Raw genomic sequence first — 20,923 nt, 5'->3', positions numbered from 1 at the left:
GAACCACTGATGTTGTGTGAAAGGAAATCTTATCAGAAGAGGAAGCATGCTCCATGGCAGAGACTATCCAGCGTGCTTGGAATTTGTTCATAAGATCCAAATCTAGATATTGGTAAAATGGGTAGCTTGAATAGCTTGTATGATTTGGCAGCTAGCTGTGAAAATGTGTGTTGGAATAGTCAGTGTAATAATAGGAGGCTAGAATGGCATATTTTTTTTTGCAATGATAATAAAATCATTTCCTGTTAAATTAGACTGTGTGGGGAATTAATTGCTCAAGGGCTTCATCGTGCTATGTGCATCTCTGACTCATGAACAGAGTAAATCATGCAAAACATGTAAACTTATTTAATTTGAATAGTGTGTAAAGGTCTCATTAGGAAGCACTTCTTGGCATGGAATTTAGATTGCTGTGGTGCAATGTTTCTAAAAAATACTCATCTTAAGTCTGTGTGGAGAAGACGTTCCAGCTACAGCTTTGAGTCTGTCAGCCGCTGCAAGGACTCCAACCGTCTCTCTTTCCATGCAGCCCTGACCGTCATGATCACTGAGTGGCGGACAAAGTTTCGCCGTGACATGAATACTCTTGACAACAAGGCCAAATCTCGAGCTCTTGATTCACTTCTCAACTTTGAGACGGTATTCAGAACCCACACAGAGGGTTTTTTTGGGGGGGGAGAGAAGAGGTGGGACCGGTTGGCCCTTGGAAGAGGCCTGCCTTTGGGGGGTGAGCTGAGCCCCTCATTGTGCAGGGGAGCTGGAGGGTGCTGGTTTTGTGGGGGGGGGATCCACTCTGATTACTGAGATGCCCTTGGTGTTGCGGTGTGTGTTGCAGGTGAAGTATTTCAATGCAGAGAATTACGAGGCTAACCGCTTCAATGATGCCATCCTCAAATACCAGGTAGGGAGGGGCCAACGGTCAGGCTTCATACTTACATAACCTTGGTGGCAAATAGGTGTGCATGGATGCTGTTCTTTAGACTGATCCTTCAAGGTGCACCAGGCGCACACATGCGCACACACTGCAGTTTGGAGGTCAGAGGGCAGAAAATGACTTTATTCCTGCTATTCCTGTAGAGAAAAATCACTATGTCTGGAAGAAAAACTTTGGGTCCCAAAGGACCTGATAACAAGCAGTGGGTGGGGTGGGGGTGGGGGGCTGAATGGTCCCCAGGAATTCCCTGAGGCTAGCCTATTGGAGTCTTGAGCTGATAGTGGATAGGGTCAGCAATTCTAAAGTAGTTCCTGCAAGTAATAAATGCAGCCACAGCTGGCTGCCCTTTAAGTTGAAGAAGAAATGAGACAGGCTCCTGTTAACCATGTAGACAAAGGGAGGGCTCTTTAGAGCCAGCGTGGTGTAATGGATGAGAGTGGCAGCCACATGCAGCCAGCTGGATGACCTTGGGCCAGTCACAGTTCTCTCAGAGCTCTCTCAGTCCCACCTACCTTTCAGGGTGCCTGTTGTGGGGAGAGGAAGGGGAAGGTGATTGTAAGCCACTTTGGGACTCCTTTGGGTAGTGAAAAGCAGGGTTCAAAAGCCAGCTCTTCTTCTCTTCTTTACCTTTTGGTATTAGTATGGGAGGTGCTGTACCCACAAGTTGGATGGTGTGTGAAACTGGAGCTTACGATATGTGGGGACCCTGTGTGTATAACTGATATGGGTTTCCTTGCCATGAGAGAGGGTAGGCACCTAATTTCTAACATTTAATGCAATATCCCATGGAGGACAGGGGTGGGGAACTTGCTGGGTCTTCTGGGTGAGGTGTGGAGCCCCTCTGATGGTGCCTGGTTGGCCCGCTTTCTCGGCAGGTAGCAGAATGGAAAGTCAATGCATCGCTGGGATTCTTGAACCAGACCCAGAACCTGGTGATCAGTGCAGGGCTGCTGATCGGCTCCTTACTCTGTGCCAACTACGTGTCTGTGAAGAAGCTCCAGGTAAGTTTGTGCCTGCTGCAGACAGCCTTGACTCAGCATCTCTGACTGCAGGGAACCCTCCAGGTACTCTAGTCTGCTTGCCGCCCATGCCCTGTGCCCTGTGCAGCATGTAGGCCAGCTTACCTCAATGTACCCACCCCACACTGCTTGGCGAGCTTCCTCAGCACTACCAGCATTGTCCAGGTAATCCAGCCGTGACTTAGAAATTCTCCACGCAATGGGACTCAGTGTCTATGGAGAACCACTTCATGTGGTGCTGCAACTTTCAGGCAGAATCTGTCTCCACCATCTCCCAGGCCCTATCCCAGCCCTGAATCTCTTTATAGGATAAGCCCATGCAACCGATGGACACACACGTTTGTCAGGATGTAGTGCCTGCCAGCAGCCTTAGGATACCTGCAGTGGGTCCCATTCTCTTAGGAATGCAAATGAGAAAGATGCTCTGACAAGGTCGGAAGGGACAGAACAGTTGGCGACACAAAAGCCACGAGGAAAGAGTAAGGAAGGCTGCCAGATTAAACTGCGAGAAGATCAGGCGGGTGTGTGTGTGAAAGCTTTGTTGATCCTGAGACCTCTTCTCCAAGCTAATAAATGTTCTCTGGGTTCAACAATGATGATCAACTGAAACCACACTGGGAATAATGGGCAGCTGAGGGTGTAGAAGGTTAAAACAGAAACAGATTGGGAAACTGGCCTTTTTTTTTCTTCTTTTTTTTTGGAGAACAAAAGCAATCACAAACAAGAGCAAAGACTGGAAAAGGTTTGTCACCAATTAAGAGATCTAAGGGTGTGGGGGGGAAAACCTCACCAAATGGGAGCTGGTTTCCACCAACTTCAGAAGAAGAGACCAGCGGGCTTTAGAGTTGGTATTCCAGATGTGAAAACACACATTCCCACACAGAGGGATCCAAATGGTGGTGTGTGTGTGTGAGAGAGAGAGAGACAAAGATGAAGGAGATCTAAAGGAGACTTCAGAAAAATCAGTGGTGGAGGAGAGATGTAAAATATAAGATGTGGGACCTTTCCTCTGAGGATTAAGGCAGAATGACTGACTATGAATTTCAGGAAAACAAAGCACAGTGAAATAAATGCCTATCATCCATCCATCATCTATTTCCTTCCTTGGCTCTCTTCCAGAGAGCTCAGAGCAGTGCAAAAAGTTCTCCTTTCCCTCTTTTGTCCTCCCAACAAGCCTGTGAGGTGGTTTAAACTGAGAGTGAGTGATTGGCACACACTATTAAAAGCAGCTGTGGGCAGATCATTTGGGACAGGCTTGAGGTACTGGGACAAAGGGTGGCCTAACCTTTTCCATTTGCACCATTGCCATTAAGTCAATTTTGACTTATTGTGACCCTATGAATTAAAGACCTCTAAAATGTCATATCATTAAGTCCGTGGCTTCTCAGACTGAGTCAATTTGTTCAGTGTTGGCTCTTCCTCATTTCCTGCCACCTTCCACTTTTCCTAGCACTACCTTTTCCACTGAGCCTTGTCTTTTCATAATGTGACCAAAGAATGATAGTCTCAGTTTGGTCCCTTTAACTTCTAGGAAGAGTTTAGGTTTGATTATATCTAGAACCCACTTACTAGTCTTTTTGACTGTCCTTGGTATAGGTAAAACTCTCCTCCAACCGCACATTTCAAAGGAATCGACTTTCTTCCTGTCAGCTTTCTTCATAGTGTCCAGCTTTTACACATATGGGGGGACTACTATGATATGAATTTATTTGATTTATATACCTCCCTCCCAGTAACTGGCATAGGGCAGTGTACAACAGTAAGGAATACTAATGATATAAATTAAAAATTAATAACATTATAAAAATGTTTAAAACCATATTCCATTATATAGATACTGTCTCTAGCATAATCAGTGATGTTTTCACGAGGCATTCGTTTGATGTTATAAGACCAGTGGACCCAACCTAAAGCTTAGTGGAAGAGCTCCGCCTTACAGGCCGTGCCAGCTCCATCAGGGTCTGGATCTCTTCCAGGAGCTCATCCCACCAAACAGGGCTAGGACTGAAAGTGTCCTGGCCCTGGTTGAGACCAGATAATACTTCCTTGGAGCCAGGGACTGCCAGCCAGTTAGTCTTTGCCGAGCAAAGTGTTCTTTGGGGGACATAGGCAGATGACAGCAACTCTTCCTCACCCTTAGGATTTTGTCTAGCTTTTTCTTGGCTACCCTTCTCAGTCTCAATCTCATGATTATATTCTTCCTTTCCGTTGATGGAGCCAAGGAATCAAACAGCTTGTGAACAATTTCAATCTCTTCATCATTATCCTTGAATTTGTTTAATTCCTCAGTAGTCATTACTTTTGTCTTCCTGATGTTCAGCTGTAATCCTGCTTTGGCGCCTTCTGCTTTAATTGTCAGCAGTGGTCACTTCCAGTCTTCACTATTGGCTGCCAGTATTATGGTGTGATCTTTGTATCTCAAACGGTTGTATCTACATATCTTAAAATGCTTTTTCCGCCATTTCACTCCACCTTCATCTAAATCTAATCCAAATTTCCTTACTATATGTTCAACATATAATAGTTTCTAAAATTGGATGTTAGTCTTCAAAAAATTCTTCTTGGAAGAAATCTGTCATCCTTTCCTCTATTCTGTATACTTCTTCAGTGCATTGTTCCCATCCTGATTTTATCCTGTTCAGTTAATATATTTCAGTTAATGTTGATCTTTCAGCATGTCTAGCCATGTTTTAAATTTCTCTTTGATTTCTTGGATCTTGTGGAACAGATCTCTTGTTTTTCCTTTTTAATTGTTCTCTTCCATTTCTTTACACTGCTTATTATAATGGCTCTCTTTGTCTCAATGTGCCAGTTGACAGAACACTGCTTTTAGACTTCTGATTGTATTTCTTTCTCCTTTTACTTCTGCTACTCATCTATCTTTAGCAATTGTAAGAGTTTCATCAAGGCTTTTAATTTCTTTTGACTACAGAAATAGTCTTAACGCATTCTTCCGTGATAATATCTCTGGTTTCAACCCATAGTTCTTCTGTTCTCATTCACTTGAACTTAGTAGTGCAAATCTGTTCTTTGCAATTAAACAATTAAACTCTTCAGGACTGTTGTTTAGATTGAATTTTGGTACTATGAATGTTTTGTGTTTTTCTCCAGCTTTATTCTAATTTTGAATGTTAACAATTCATGGTTTGTACCACAATGAACACTTCTCAGTTTAGCAGATAGAATTTCTCCATCATCTGCTTCCAATTATATAATCTGTTTAATTTCTGTATGGGCCATCCAGCGATGTCCACATATACAGTCATCTGTTTGGTTTCTTGAAACATGTGTTCACAATGAATAACTGATCATGACAGAATTCTATAAATCGCTCTCTTGTTTTATTTCATACTCCTAGCCTAAATCATCTGGCAATATTTGATTCTACTTTGTTTTCCACTTTTGCATTTCAGTCACATATGACTATTAGAACATCTTTATTTATTTATTTACATTTTTATACCGCCTTCCCTTGTGGCTCAGGATAGTTTACAGCATGAAATCACAGTTTACAGTTTCATTGTAACGTTAGTACAATACACAGAAATTAAACTCATCAGGCTAGAGGTTTTGGTACTTACCTTCAAGGCCTTATGTAGTCTGGGCCCAGCCCAGTGTATCTAAAAGACCGTCTCCCTGCCTATGCCCCCAAAGACCATTACGCTCTGCCACCCCCAACTGGCTGGTGATCCCTGGCCACAAAGAAGCACACTGGACCTCAACCAGGGCCACAGCCTTCTCGATCATGGTCCCCACGTGTTGAAACAAGCTCCCCGAAAAGATCAGGGCCCTTCCTGAACTACTACAATTCTGAAGGGCATGTAGAAGGGAGCTCCTCCACCAGGCATTTGGTTGAGGTTGGCCAACTCAACAACATCTGTTGGTCCCCCAAACACCCCCTCCATGATCAGAGGGATTCATGTTAAAAGTTGAGTTTTCACACTTTGAATCTGTTATAGTATTTTGTTATCTGTTATGTTCAATTTTGGAACCACTGTTATGTTACTGTCATTAGATTTCAATGTATATTCTTGATGTTTTATGTAAACCTGCCCCCCCTCCCCCAAGCCTTATGGAAGGGTGGTATAGAAATTCCGTCACTCCATCAATAAATTAACTTGTAAATTTGTCAACTTGTAACGCGTAACATGGTAAGTGTTTAAACTGTTAACTATAGAACTATGTAATGGAAATTGTTACTTGACAGGGTGGTCTTGTGCTGTATCTGGTGGGGGGGGCTCTAGGGGGCCCCAGTTAATGGTACTGGTTCATTGGCTTCAATCGAAAGCTTGGCAGAAGAGCTCTGTTCTGCAGGCCCTGCAGAACTGTGCTTGCTTGTTTAAATCTGTGATCAGTTTCTTCCTGGACACTTGCATAGAAGTTTTCGATTTCTTTCTCTTCAGCATTTGTAGTTGGTGTTTTCTGTGAAATCTGACAGAATCTGACCGCCCTGAGCCATATGGAAGGGCAATATAGAAATCAAATGAATAAATAAAATAATATCAATTAGAGTTCACATTATAGCCGCTGAGAGTCTGTGGTACATCTCACCTCACTACGAGAACAAATCCATTTCTTCTGAGTAAAACACTTTGTCATTTTCAAAGTGACAGTATTCCACCCCAGTCCTTTTAGCTGCGCACAATCCCAGGATTGTCATATGTGAACATTCCATTTCTTCTTTTATGATTTCAAACTTAACCTTGATTCATACTTATGTTCCACGTTCTTAGTAAATGCTTTGGACAGCCTTGGACTTTTGTTTCATTCACATTAAGAACTGAATGTCCTTTCAGCTCTAATCCAACTAAGGATAGTGCTACTTGTCCTTGTCTTCTGCACTTCCCCATTAGCTGGAGTTGTAATTTTGAAGGGATACATAACAAAAAAGAGAAAGGGTGATATGGTCCCACCCCCCATACTTCTCCCTTTGGTTGCAGCCTCCAAGACTGCTTTTTAGGTTTTAAAAATGGGAGAAAAGAGAGACAAAACTCCATGTTCTTGCTGGTATGGTTCAGTCAGCTAGGCCTGAGTCTGAATTGTTCTGGGTTCTTCCCCACCCCAATAAATTAGTTGGGGAGGCATGTCAGGTCTAAGGGGTTGAACAAAATGTTCCACATCTTTTCCAGCTCTGGAATTTCCAGTAGAAGAATTAAAACTTGGTAAATATCTGCCATAACAGCAGCAAAGTATTTAGCATCCTTAATGTTTGCATTCTTAACCTTTGCTAGCCCATGTGATTTGGTGGCAAGAGGAAATGCAACTATGGTTTTCTTTGGACAGTAGTTTGCTTTTGTAGAATCTGGCCATTGAGTCTGCAATTTGAACAGAGAGACTGAGACGATGGAGAAGGGGTCCTAAGCTAAACTCCGCTCTTCTATGGAATACATATTCCAATTCCACCCCACCCCCCCACCCCCCGAACAGGAATAAAAGCTGCTTTGTAATAGCAAGTTTATATGTTAAAATGGCCCCAAGAGAAAGAGTTAAAAATATAACTCTTCCCCTTTGTCCATTTCTGTCTCCAGATTGCAACTTGATTGGCTGCATTTTGTAAAAACAGTAGTAGTTCCTTTAACAATTCAATACAGACCGTTTCCACACTGGAGGCTTTGTGCCAGGCTGCAGGCTGGAGGTTGAGTGGAGCAGGTTGCCTTACCTTTTTCTGCTCCTGCAAGAGGAGGGCATTTTGCCTGGTGCACCTTGTCCACCCCGGATTTGTGCTCCCACATGGGAGCCAGGGCAGTGAAGTTCCCAATGCAGAAACGGTCTACCTATCCCAAGGTAGTGTCAGAAGTCAAAGCAGGACTTTCAGTGGTCAAGAAACCACTCCATGGCTCTACATCTGTCACAGACGCACACATATCCCTTCCCTCCCCCCTGCCTATCCCATAACATGCATATATTCTGCTTTAGCATACACTCTGGTATGCATTTTTGGCAGACTACTTTTCTGTGTGTCAGCAATAACCTGTGTAAAAGAAACCCTTCCTCTGTGTGTGAGGGGAATGGAAGGGAGTGTGAATTAACCGGGCTGCCCAGAGTTGCATCCATCCTCATTGAAGGAATTGGCTCAGGTTTTCAGCATATAAAATTGCCTATAAAAACCTCTCTGTGCTCTGTGTAGAACTGCAGGTGATTGGGTTATATATTGGATTCACACAGTGGTCAAAGATTTCTTCTCTGTGACACCATATTTCAATTGAAAAAGACTGAGCAAGGGAAAGAAAGGCCTGCCTCTTCCCCTCACAGCACTACAGCTCTCATTTTGTCCTTTGTGAGGGAATCTGAAGTACTAGGTCATTCAAAGGCTGATCACTGTCTTACTTGCATAGGTTAGATAACATACCCATTCCCGTGTTCTGTCACTTTGGCTCTGACCCACATGTCTGTTTCCTTTAGGTGGGCGATTATGTGCTCTTTGGCACATATATTATCCAACTGTACACCCCACTGAACTGGTTTGGCACCTACTACAGGTAACCTTGTAGGTAGTCTCTTTTGTATTGTGTTTTGGAATAGCTATACGAGTGATACAAAAGAAGAATGCTTTTACGACATTTGAGAGGCTTTTGCCCAGACAGATGCAGACTGGGATGGTTAAGCATTGTGGGAGCAAACATCTTGATCCAAGTACTGCCACCCTGAAGTTCCATCGTGTCGTAAGATGACTGTGGGTCAAACAAGAAGAAAGGAGAAGAATTCGGCTGATTACAAAGCCTGGGCGTTTATTTAAAAACAATCAGTCAAAGAGCTGGAACTTCTTAGCCTGAGGGAGATGTAATGATGCTTTACAAATGTATCATAAGCCAGGCTGGGCAAGCTTGTCTGTGCTAAAAGATTATGAAATGAAAACAAATGAAGATCTGTTGCCAATTAATATTTTTCCCTGTGACTTAAAGTTGTTTTTAAAAAAATCTTGCCCTCTCAACTAAAAACTTTTGACGTAGGTTACCAAAATGATCATAATATCACAATTAAATTAAAAACACACAGTAAACATCTTTTGGCCAGCATAAAAACTACAAGAACAAATGAAAAGTTATAAAAATGCAAATAGGGCATGTTGAGGTAGAAATCACAAAAATCTATAAGAATATTAATTGGCTAAAACCAGAATAAAACATTTCAGTGCACTATACAAGCCTAGGAAAAGAACATTTCTGCCCAGTGACAGAAAATTAAGAAATTTGGTATGAGGTGAATGGCTAAGAGGATAGAATTTGAGAGATGCCATGACAGTATAAAACCTGTCTGTCCACCTTGCTCAGAGCAAAATGTTGGATGGAGATCTTAACTGCCCAATAAGCTTGTATGAGAGCAGGCAGTCCCTCAGATGCCTGGATCTGAGATCCATTAGGGCCATAAACGGAAGAACTGGCACTATAAATGTAGGCTCAGAAATGAATTGGCTCTCAATGGAGTTCTTTCAGCAATGATGAGATAGTTCCCTTTAATCAGTTCCAGTTGTTAGGCCTGCTGCTGCATTTAACACCTGCTGAGGTTTTCTGAGCAGTCTTTAAAGGCAGCCCATGTCTAAGAAGGATGCTTGTAAATAAGGTTGTAGATGCTGTGGGAGCAGTGAAGCCCAATAAATTTAAAAGTGGGCCAGATACATTTCTGAATTAAATGAAGAGCAGAAGAGGAGGGGCAGATACAATGAAATAAGCATTGAATCTATTGTATATCAAAACACGGCATCCAGAGAAATGCAAATATGCAGGCAATTGGTTGATACAGTGATTTCTTCCTTCCATGGTGAGCTGATTTTTTTTGCCAAATGGTTTGGAAAAATATTGATACATTATCAGAATGTCAAGCTCAGTACAGAGTTAATTTCTCAAAAGCAAAGTCAGCAATTGGAGATTGGAGGTTATCACACAAGTTGTCTCCCCTTTTATAGGCAAAGTTTTTCTCACCACTGCATAGAGATTGTTATGGCTCATATATTTTACAGTTTCAGTAATGGAGAACAGCCAGAGAACAACCTGGGTCCTTGAAAGTTACGTGCTGGCTTGAAAACTGAGCCCTGCCTTGGTCATTGTAGATTAGTTTTCTGGAGCGGGTTTGTTTTTTCCTAAGGTTGTCTGCTGGCCCTCCCACTGCTAAAGCATCAGAGATGGTTTCAAATGAGGTGTGATACCATTTAGTGTGAACATGTGTTAAAGATTTAGAAGCATTTGCTGGTGGGGGAAGCATGACAGATGGGGTTTGCTTTCATGCTGGAGCTCTAATTGATTGCCATATTTGATGTGTGAATATATAGCTTTCCCATTCCCTTCTCCTTCCTTGCTAGTGAGGGAATGGGGATAGCTCCCTTACCCTACTCCACCACCACCTGGTTGTCAGTGTTGCAATAGAGGCTCTGTTTCCTTTTCAGAATGATCCAGTCTTCATTTATTGATATGGAAAACATGTTTGAGCTTTTCAATGAGGAGCAGGAGGTAGGTATAGGCCATGCCCGTACTGAACCAGGTTGCCTACTCTCCCTTCTCCAACCAGTGTCCTGTGTCTGTCAGATCAGTTCTCTCTCCCCCCCTCCCATCCAACACATGTCATTTATCTAATATAAGGTGACCAGATTGTCCCACTTTTGGAGGGACATCTGGGGGTACCTGACAAATTGTACTTACATTGAAATAAAAAAATATGTATTACAATACTATTTTTGCGTTGCTCCATATAGACCAAATTTTTAGTCAAGAACCCCCCCCCCCCCAGTCAATGGTGTCCTGCTTTACCAATGTTAAAATCTGGTCACCTTAATCTAATACCAATGGGTAACATTCCCATGTGAATCTAAACACCTTCTTAGGGCGTGGGGAGGTGGTATTTATCCATGAATACGACCAGCAAGGTGTAATGGTTAAAAGTGGTGGCTTTTAATCTGGCTAACCAGGTTTGATTCCCTGTGCCTCCACATACAGCCAACTGGGTGACCTTGGGCTAGTCACAGGCTTGATAGTGTTCTTCTCACAGTGTAAGTCCTATCAGAGCTATCTCAACCCCACCTATCTCACATGGTGTCTGTTGTGGAGAGAGGAAGGGAAGACAATTGTAAGCCGCTTTGAGACTCCTCCTGGTAGTGAAAAGCAGGGTATAAAAAACAACTGTTTTTCTTCTACATATGAAAGGATGAAAAACAATGGTTTCGAGTATAAAAAGCTTAAAAAGTAGACCGTGAAGTATGCACATAGAACGACAGAACGACATCGTTTTTTTAAAAAAAAACCCAACTAAACTAAAATGCCATATGAAGATGTCAAAAAAGTAAGAGTGATCAAGTGAGGAGGGGGCTAAGGAAACTATGATTTGTGTGAGAGATGACTGGGCAAGGAAGAGGGGAAAAAACAGGGACATGTTCCAGTGGACATGGACCCACAGCAAGAGAGGGGAAAGCAGAGCTGGGTGGGATTCCTCCCTCTATCCCATGAGTCATTGCAAGTTTCCCTTTTGTACCCTGGAATGGCAGACATTGAAGAGTTCTTTGGAGATGGACCCAGCCTTTATTCCTTGCTTGGATAGGGAGCTAGAGCTGGCTATATTGTATCCCTTGTCCCTTCCACTCTGCTTCAAGCTCAGCCTCTAAAACTGAAAGGCAGCTGCTTGTCAAAAAGAAGTCCCTCTTCATATAATTAATCTGTGTAACTCATGCCTTCTGGGCTTTGTGATGGTCACTGTAAGAATTGTCTTTTAAAGAAAGTATGTGGCTATATGTATGGCAGGTGGCCACTAACCCCAAATGACTCCTTTCACGTAAAGTGTTGCTTTGAGTACCCCAATATCTAGGGGGGGGGGATTGTTTATTAGAAACCCTAAGGCTTGTCTTTGGAGCTGAGCTTCTACAAGTTATTATTTCTATAGCTGAAAAGGTTAACCCTCCAAAGGCCAGCTTCTTCCCCTCTGAATTCTCCTACTTGGGAACATGTGGTTTGTCTTAGCTGGCTGGGCAACATGTGGTCTCACAGTTTTGTTAATTGGCAGGTGACAGATGAGCCAGGTGCTCCAGATCTTCGGTTTATATCAGGACGTGTGGAGTTCGAGAACGTTCACTTTGGCTATGTGGAAGGGTAAGATGGGGAGGGACAGTGGCAGTAGGTATGTGGAGTGAGTCCATACGTGAAAGGTGGGATGAGAGGCTGGAGAAACAAATGCAGGTAGCAAAGGGGGCTGTGAAGGCATACAGCAATCAGTCTGAATAGCCTTCTCTTACTAGAGCTACTCCAATAGAAGTCTGCCACTGAGATGAAGGGCATCATGTCTTACAACTCCCACTGTTCTGGAACCACTAGAAATGGGACAGGGTGGCATGTTCCCTTGAAGGAAACCATGGGTCTAGTGGAATGCAGGGCTCAGAGGCTTACCCCCCCCTTCCCGGTAAATACCAGAGACCGTCATTTCCCTTGCTCATTCCCATAGGTGACCCATGGAACACTCTTACCCACTCTTAAGCTTATATTCAGGTTGCTCTGGAAGGAAAGAGGCATACAAGCAGTCTAGCGTTCTGAGAAGGACACCTAGCAGCGCTCTTTTGCGCTTTAACAAACTCTACCATGCCATTATCTGATGCATAACCACAATATTTGGAGGGGTGGGGACGATGCACAGGCAGGTAGAATAAGGTGCAGGTGGCTTCAGCAGGATGGTGAAGGATTTGAAAGTGGCTGATGCCTTTTGTTTACTCTCCCCTTCAGGAGTGAAATCCTGCATGATGTTTCTTTCACAGTGATGCCTGGACAAACTTTGGCACTGGTAAGGAGAGAGAGAGAGAGAGAGCTCCATTGTAAGAAAGAATGCTGTTTTCTGATGTACCCTTTCTCCTCCTCCCTGCAATGGCAAGAAGAGAGAGCTCCCACAGAAGGGCCCTTGGCAGGGACTTCTCTGTCTTTAGGCCGTATCCATCCTGATACCACCTCCCCCTTGTCTATGCAGGTTGGAGTATCTGGCTCAGGAAAAAGTACCATCATTCGCCTGGTGTTCCGTTTCTATAACGTGTGGGGCGGCTGCATCAGAATTGATGGACAGGACATTTCCAAGGTAAATAGGCTGTTGCATTGAGGAGAGTTTGACAAGTGAAGCACCAAACAGAAGATTGTCCATCTAAGAACTAGGAATGTAGATCACGTCACGTGGTGGGTGGAATGGAACTGTATCCAAAGGGAAAAGGTCTCTTGAAAGAAGTTAGTGTCAGTGGAGTCAAGGAGGTATCCAGCCAACAGAAAAGGATAAAGGATTCTTTGAGTGGCTTTGCAATGAAGTGAACCCATCAGGGGATGGCTGTCTTGCCTGTACCCTCTTGAGTTAACTTTCCAGGGATATCTGACTGGGCACTGATGGGCAGAATACTATGCTAAATGGATGGTTGTTCTGATCTGTGAAGGCAATTGCTACATTCTCAACAAGAAGCAAATTATAGGAAGGAGGAAGCTTTATGATGGACCTAGGGTTGGTGTGTGGGTGAGGAAACATCTGGTTCCCTGAGAGACCTAGATGCTGAAATAGCTTTGGACATCTGCAAAGGAAAAGTGGGAGGAGCAGAATGTACCAATCGGAGAAAACATCCAAACTACCTCTAGAGAAAATAGTGTTTTGTTTAAAAGGTTTTGGGTCATGCAGAAGGTATAGAAAAGGAACAAAGTGCTTGGAGTTAAACATAGACACATTTCTGGGTACCTGAGGAAATGCACCAGTATGATGTGTTTTCTGGTGTCGAGGTAGGATCTTGCAGCATTTCACATCTGGATTGTTTATCAGCTTACATTTATGATGTCCAGTATCTTTTTGGCAACTGTGCTATAAAGTAAGGGCAGAATATGAGGTGATAACACTTGAGTGCACTTGAGCATGTATTTGAGCAGAATGTCTCAGGATTTGTGGCTCAGAGGCATGAGGCTGTACAAGACGATGCCATTGCTGTGATCTTTGTCAGAAACTATCAGGCATCTTTGTGTGCCTGTGTCTGAGCAAATGTTCTCAGGGTTTCTGCTGCCCTCCCTCCCCATCTGTTTAATTGCTGTTTCATGTTTGCTGCCCCCAGCAAAGCAGAGATGTGTGATTCCATTTAGGGATGGATGAAAGGCTTGTGTTGGGGGAGGCACAGCAGCAGGGTGATTCTACACCCCTCCCCTGACCACCCAAGCACATTGAGGAAAGGGATACAAGGATATCTGGAAGAGAGCTCCCTAGGTGCCCCGTCTGGGTGCCAGGATTTCCTAGGGACCTGGGGGAAGACGGAAGGGCAGCTGCTCCTTTCATGTCTGTTCCAGCTGTTGGTTGTCTCCTCTTTGGATCTTTGAGGTTCCACCTATCTAGCCTTTTTTGGATCATTTTGCTTACCCTGCTGCGACCTGTTTATCTAGATATTGCCTAGTAAGCAAAGTGGAAGAGGTGGAAGTGCCTTGAAAGAATCTGCCCATAGTATACACATGCATTTGTTTTATCCTACTCTCACCTTTGGACCCACCTTTTGTATTTTTCAAACAGTACAAAAGTGATTCAACCTGCTTGGCAGGGAAGACAATAGGGGGAACACAGGCAGTGAAAGTGGCGATTCCCTCTTTCAAAGTGCCTTGGGTGAGTGGAGAAAGACAAGCGCCTGTCTCCATGCTTTTTGTCTGTATACCAAGAATCAGACAGACACAGAGTCACAGAGGGTAGAATGGCAATCAGCAAGGTGTAGATTACAGGATGGATACCTGTGATGTGAAACAGAAGGCTCTGATCTCTGCAAGTGTCCAGGCAGCCCGGATTGCCCAAACACCAAGCCCTCTCTTGGGTGTTTAACCTCCTGCCAGGCAAAATGGTGGCTGCTCAGAGCACCAGTCTCTTCCTATCCAGTCTCATATCCACACGCCAAGTTGAGGTAAGGCTGAGGTAGCCCTGTGGTGTTCTGTTCCAGGATATAGTTCTGTCATGTACACCGCCCTTTTCCCCTCTCTGCTTTGACCCTTCACCCCCCTTTGCCTGCAGGTGAAGCAGACCTCGCTGCGTGCCCACATTGGGGTGGTGTCCCAGGATGTTGTGCTCTTCAATGACACCATTCGTGAGAACATCCGCTACGGGCGCATTGATGCCACCAATGAAGAGGTGACAGAGGCAGCAATGACTGCCAATATCCACGAGCGTATTATTACCTTCCCTGATGGTGAGAAGTATTCCCTATCTCTGGCTCAGCTAGTGCCTTTCCATGTGAACTGTTGCAAAAACTTGGTGATTACTTTTGGACATGTTAGAAGTCTTTCTCCCTCATCCAAACCAAAGGATCTGTCTCCCCCACCCCCGCCAAGTCAATCAACCCCTTTTTTTGGATTCCCAGGGCAGCATGGATTGTGAAAAGACCTGCTCCATTAACTAACTAAAAAGGCTTGCTATACGAAGGAACAAGGCCTGTGACAGTCTGTCCTTCCTTTACTCCCCCAAGTGCAGTAAGAGCTTGAATGCTAGAGGTTCCAGTCAATGGGATGTAGGATTGGCCCTTGAAACTCTCTGTTCAGAGTTTTCCCATCCTTTCTATTCCATTTTTTTCCCCACATGGTGCCAAGTCAGAAATATTGGCAGAAAGGTATATGGTGATATCCAATTTCTTTTGTGGTAGGCCTAGAAGGTGCAGTCAAATATGGCAGGAGGCCAGAGATATTATAGGAATCACAGAGTGGTGCCCACATGGCTGCTGCATCTTGGCATTACACTTTTTTGTCCTTGGCTGCTGGTTGTTGGCAGGTTACGAGACACAAGTTGGTGAGCGAGGCTTGAAACTGAGTGGCGGCGAGAAGCAGCGAGTTGCAATTGCCCGTGCCATCTTGAAGAATCCTAAAATCATCCTCTTTGATGAGGTAAGATAGATGGGCATAATGTTATCCTGTCTGCCAGTTCCTAAGATCAGTTGTCGGTTGCCCTTCCCCCCGGCTGTACATCTTCTCCTGGTCTTGCAATCTAGATCCTGAAAAGAGTTGGGAGAGGGCTTTGAGCTGAGGCCAGTGATGGTAGCAACACAAAGAGTGTGCCTCAGCTTTGGGACAGTGTACCAGCATAGCAGGTTTATCAGTGGGCCAGAACATTGGCATTGACAGCGCAGAGCCCATGATCTTCTGTTCTGCACCCACCCACAAGCTGTCACTATGCCTGGATTTTACAGGCTCAATAAATAGTTTCAGAAGAATTTGTATATTTCAGCATTAATAATAACCATCAAAAACAACCAACAAAGTAATAGAATCATAGAATAACAGAGTTGGAAGGCACCTCCTGGGTCATCCAGTCCAACCCCCTGCACTATGCAGGACACTCACAACCCTATCACTCATCCACTGTAACCTGCCACCTCCTTGAGCTTTCACAGAATCACCCTCTCTGTCAGATGGCTATCCAGCCTCTGCTTAAAAATGTCCAAAGATGGAGAACCCACCACCTCCTGAGGAAGCCTGTTCCACTGAGAAGCCACTCTAACTGTTAGGAACTTCTTCCAGATGTTTAGACGGAATTTTTGAATTAATTTAATCCCAACGGTTCTGGTCCGTCCCTCCGGGGCAAGAGAGAACAACTCTGCTCCATCCTCTATATGGAACCTGACCGAACCTAAACAGTTCCACAGGGGCTGTAAAAGGGAGCTCCTCTGCCAGGCATTTGGTTGAGGTTGGCCCAAACCATCGCTTCCAATTGGCCCCCAAGCCCCCCACCCTTCCTACTATGACTGAAACTAATCTGCCTTACCCACTGGGTCCCAGTAAGAGTTGAGCTGAGGCTCTTGCAATTCCACCATTTTCTAATGTTATTGTTGTGATCATGTTAAGTTATTGTTGTTATAATGTTATTACTGTTATCACCTGTTACCATATGTTATCTGTATCTTTTCCTATTCCCTGTAAACCGCCCTGAGCCTTCGGCGAGGGTGGTAGATAGATAGACAGACAGACAATGGCAACCTTTTAAATACTTGAAGATGATTATCAGATCCCCTCTCAGCTAGTTTCATTGTTGGACTTACTCAGTTGTGTAATATTAACTGCATGTGACCAAAAAATTCAGGCAGAGCTAAAAGTCTCCTGGGTAATAGAATAGAGGTCTTAATATTGACCTCCAGTTGAAATGTACAAATTCTTCTGAAACTTGCAGGATTTATTAAGCCACACATTCTTGTTTGCACATATCCTACCCTACGCATTTCCACTTTGTTGTCTGAATCTTATAGGCAACATCAGCGCTGGATACAAAGACTGAGAGAAACATCCACACTTGCCTGGCCAAAGTGTGTGCAAACCGCACAACCATTGTTGTGGCTCACAGGTAAAGGGCTCTGGGATAATACGGTCACTGGCGTACTCAGTTCTAACAGCTGAACTGGATACTTAACTTAGGGGGAGGGGCCATGGCTGAGTGTTAGAGTCTCTGCTTGAAATGCAGAAGATCCCAGGTTCAGTCCAGCCAGAGACCCTGGCAAGTTGCTACCAATCTGAGTAGACAGCACTGGTAGACTGATGGTCTTGTGCACTATAAGGCAACTTCATGTGTCCAGTTTACGAGATGAGCAATTAAGTTCAGAGTCTCTCTGATATGTTGGGATCACCTTGATCCAATGTTAAGGTGCCATTTAAATAAAGGCAAGCTCTTGTAAGTTTGTATGGGAAGATTTAAGTTCAGTTTTTCTGGATTTACTGCCTTATAAGAGCAGCTAGTCATAACTGCTGTGATGAATTAACAGTGGTCACAGTAAGTTTCCCCCACCCCCAGTAACTGGGAGGTTCCATTTTGCTGTCATTATTAAAAGCCATTGAGAAGCATCTTCCAACTGTGTATAATTTGTTTTATAGTCATCTAAGCCAATGGGCCCCACCACATTTTGTATCAGTAGAAACCAGTCTGCCAAAGGAAACCATGCTTGCCTATCAAGTGAAACCGTGCTGTCCACAGATGTTGCAGACTTCTTGGACTGTCACATCTGTCAGGGATGGGTATAAAGTCAGATGGTATGGATTAGACTAGGTGACCTCTCCTATGATTAAAACAATGTTCAGTGACATTGTTTTTAATATCTCAGGGTACAGTGAGAGGTTCCTGATATTTATTGCTTCCGGGGGAAGCTGTTACTGGGGCTTCCTTGGGCTTATGTGGTGGCTGAGCTTTGTCATCCATATTCCCAGCAAGGTTCTCACTCCCCTCCCTGGCCATATTGACCATCAGCTGAATGTAACCATCAGTCAGATGGGGGGGACGACTGCTGTACAAAGGCCAATGTATCTGAATGCTATATATTTTAATTGTTCAAAGGTGCGTTTAATTCAGTCCACTTGTACTAAGATAAGGGTGAGGACAGGAAGGGAATTTATGTAGCGGCTTTCTGCATAGGATGACGGAGTCTACCCTGAAATAGTCATCTTGGTAGGGCCAGTGGGTGGGAGAGAGCTAATTGTGATTAGCCCTCTTAGTAACAGCCTCAGTGACAGCCCTTTCTTTGTAGGTTGTCCACTGTGATTAAGGCTGACCATATCCTGGTCCTTAAGAATGGCCGAGTGACGGAGCGAGGAAGGTAAGCCATCGTCCCTGCCTAAGACCACGTGTCCTTTCTGCTTCTCTCCCCACTTAACATTCTGCATCTAATCAAGAAAAGCTGAATTCTGTAGTTTGTTTAAATTATGCAATATGAATGACATATTCCAGTTTGATTAGTCATGAGATGAGAAGCAGAACATTGAAGCTGCACTCAATTTTTGTAAATTTTGTCTATGTTGTGAGCCGCCGTGAGCCAGCTTGTCTGGGAGTGGTGAAGTAGAAATCGAATTATAAATAAATAAACAAAGACATAATCCTTAGCTTCCTGAATCAGCCAGCATTTTTCACACACTGTCTTGCATATCTGTGCATGCTTAATCCATAAAATTGTGCTTTTTAAAAAAGTAAAGTTGTCCATTCCTGCTGCAACTATCCAAGTATGCTAGAACTAGGTCCAGAGAACCAAAATCGCCTTTTTTTATACTGCCACCAAATGGCAGCATATACAAAGATCTGTCTAGCCCCCTCCTGACACAGCGGTAAATGAAGAGTAATATGGGGAGAAAGAATAGATAGGCTGCAGGTTTCCCACTGCCCATCTGATCCCTTCATACATAAAAGGATTGCAAAAACACTATATACTTATCAAATGCAGGATTTGCCTTCCACATAGACCCTTTGAAATTAACTCTCTGCATCTCTCAGGCATGAAGAACTGATGGAAAAGGGCGGCCTGTACAGCGATATGTGGGCACAACAAGGGGGTGACTATGAAAGTATCGCAGAGGAGGAGCGCAAGTACAGCAGTGTTTCGCGAGCAGCCTCTGACATTTCGCAACCTGCCTCTGACGTTTCGCGAGCAGCCTCTGAAGTTTCTCAACCTGCCTCTGACGTTTCGCGAGCAGCCTCTGAAGTTTCGCAAGCAGCCTCTGAAGTTTCGCAAGCAGCCACTGTCGTTTCGCAACCAGCCTCTGAAGTTTCACGAGCAGCTTCTAGCGTTTCGCGAACAGCCTCTGATGTATCGCGAGCAACCTCCGCAAAGAGTGGAGCAAGTGGGAAAACAAATGCAACCTATGCAGAGAGTACAGGTGCCCCCACATCAAAAGCAAGCAGCGTGAAAACTCTCACTGATGAGTCAAAGGGAAGCAGCAGCAACTGGAGCTCTGCTGCTACTTCAACAGTGGAAAGCAACACCGACATCACCACCAGTTCTGAGGATTAGCTGAGATCTAGAAAGGAGTCGCTAAAGGAAGAAGCAGCAGCTCCTGCCCCTGCAGAACATGGTGTGGAACCAAGGAAGCAGCTGTTCTTTTTGCCAGAATAACTTGTGAACATTTACAGTGTAGTGCTGGAAGTCAAGCCATAGTGTTGTTCCAAAGTGGATAGGGTAACCACACTTGTGGAATGCTGGGCCCTGTGTACACTGTGGAGTGCCTGTAGCACTGGAACAACATACACTGAGTGTGGTATACTGTCACTGATCTAGGTAGAGTGCCAGTGATTGGCAAAGGGCAGGCTGGAATTGGGTAGATCCCACAGATCACAAGGGTTTCCAGTGCCACTGTGCCTTAACAGTGTGCACTGGTGTCTTTCCTTGAAAGATGAGTGAGGTGGGGCGAGGCGGAGGGTGATATGTATGTGTTGCCAGCACTGTATGTATATATAATGACAGGAGGGGCTTGGGACATAGCTATATTTTTGTAGCTTCCTATTTTGAGAGGTATGTTTTAATGTTCATAAACTTTCAGTGTTTTTAGATCCATCTGTAGATTCAGTGTTATCTGTCCAAAAAGTGGTGAAAGGAATGATGGCTGACTACCAGGTCGTGGGGGTCTTTTTCAGCCCTCATGGTGGTAAAAGGGCAGCAATTCTCAAACTAGAGGCTTCAGCTCAACTCAAGTTAGATCATTCAGCCAAAAGGACATGTGTACTACTTGCTTACATCTCAACTTGTTTAGAAGATGAAAATAGCAGTGCACCTACAATCATTCATAGTAGCTGGTAGGATGAGAGAGGCCCATTTATCCAGGTAGGCAGTTCTGTTGGGTGGCTCCAGAAGGCCCCGGCCATGAGGCCATCCATTCCCAGGTAGTCCTTGACTTATCCAAATTAATATTAGTTAGGATTCAAATATATGTAACACCATTTGAGTGTTACGGAAGTCTATAGAATGGGAAGTAAGACTTGCTGCCCCAAACAGGGATCTGGAGGGCCAACAGGCACATCTTTACCCATGGTTTCCTATATATAAAAGGGAAACTGGCCCTGGGGTGGAACCAGTCCGGCTGTCCGAGATGGAATAGGGCCAATCAAGGTGCGGCCAGCAAAGCTGCCCCTGGGGCCCACCTGAGCTGCTCCTGGGGCTGGGAAGACCTTTTGCCACGTTGTAGATGCAGCGAGAGCCGTTCCCGGGCCCAGGGGCAGCTCTCCGCCAGCACAGCGGGGGGGGGTGTCCTTAGGAATGGGCTTTGCGGCTAGTTTTCTA

The 20,923-nt window shown here is 44.4% G+C and overlaps 1 protein-coding gene across 1 annotated transcript in view; it reads left to right on the top strand.

Annotated features, from left to right (window-relative positions):
* The window catches only part of ABCB6 (ATP binding cassette subfamily B member 6 (LAN blood group)), a 46,345-nt gene extending 26,145 nt beyond the window's left edge, over positions 1-20,200 (top strand). The window contains exons 8-20 of the mRNA XM_077320759.1: positions 530-639; positions 836-901; positions 1,810-1,935; positions 8,356-8,432; positions 10,334-10,397; positions 11,938-12,023; positions 12,648-12,705; positions 12,886-12,990; positions 14,923-15,097; positions 15,673-15,785; positions 17,141-17,235; positions 18,407-18,475; positions 19,144-20,200. Coding sequence (XP_077176874.1) covers positions 530-639; positions 836-901; positions 1,810-1,935; positions 8,356-8,432; positions 10,334-10,397; positions 11,938-12,023; positions 12,648-12,705; positions 12,886-12,990; positions 14,923-15,097; positions 15,673-15,785; positions 17,141-17,235; positions 18,407-18,475; positions 19,144-19,660 — 1,661 coding nt within the window. The 3' untranslated portion in view covers positions 19,661-20,200. The remainder of the gene's footprint in view (positions 1-529; positions 640-835; positions 902-1,809; positions 1,936-8,355; positions 8,433-10,333; positions 10,398-11,937; positions 12,024-12,647; positions 12,706-12,885; positions 12,991-14,922; positions 15,098-15,672; positions 15,786-17,140; positions 17,236-18,406; positions 18,476-19,143) is intronic.
* Positions 20,201-20,923: the final 723 nt, after the last annotated feature.

This window comes from Paroedura picta, chromosome 2 (assembly GCF_049243985.1).
Source record: "Paroedura picta isolate Pp20150507F chromosome 2, Ppicta_v3.0, whole genome shotgun sequence".
Lineage (NCBI taxonomy): Eukaryota > Metazoa > Chordata > Lepidosauria > Squamata > Gekkonidae > Paroedura > Paroedura picta.
Note: the sequence above shows the minus strand (reverse complement) of the source record. Positions and strands in the feature narration are given on the sequence as shown.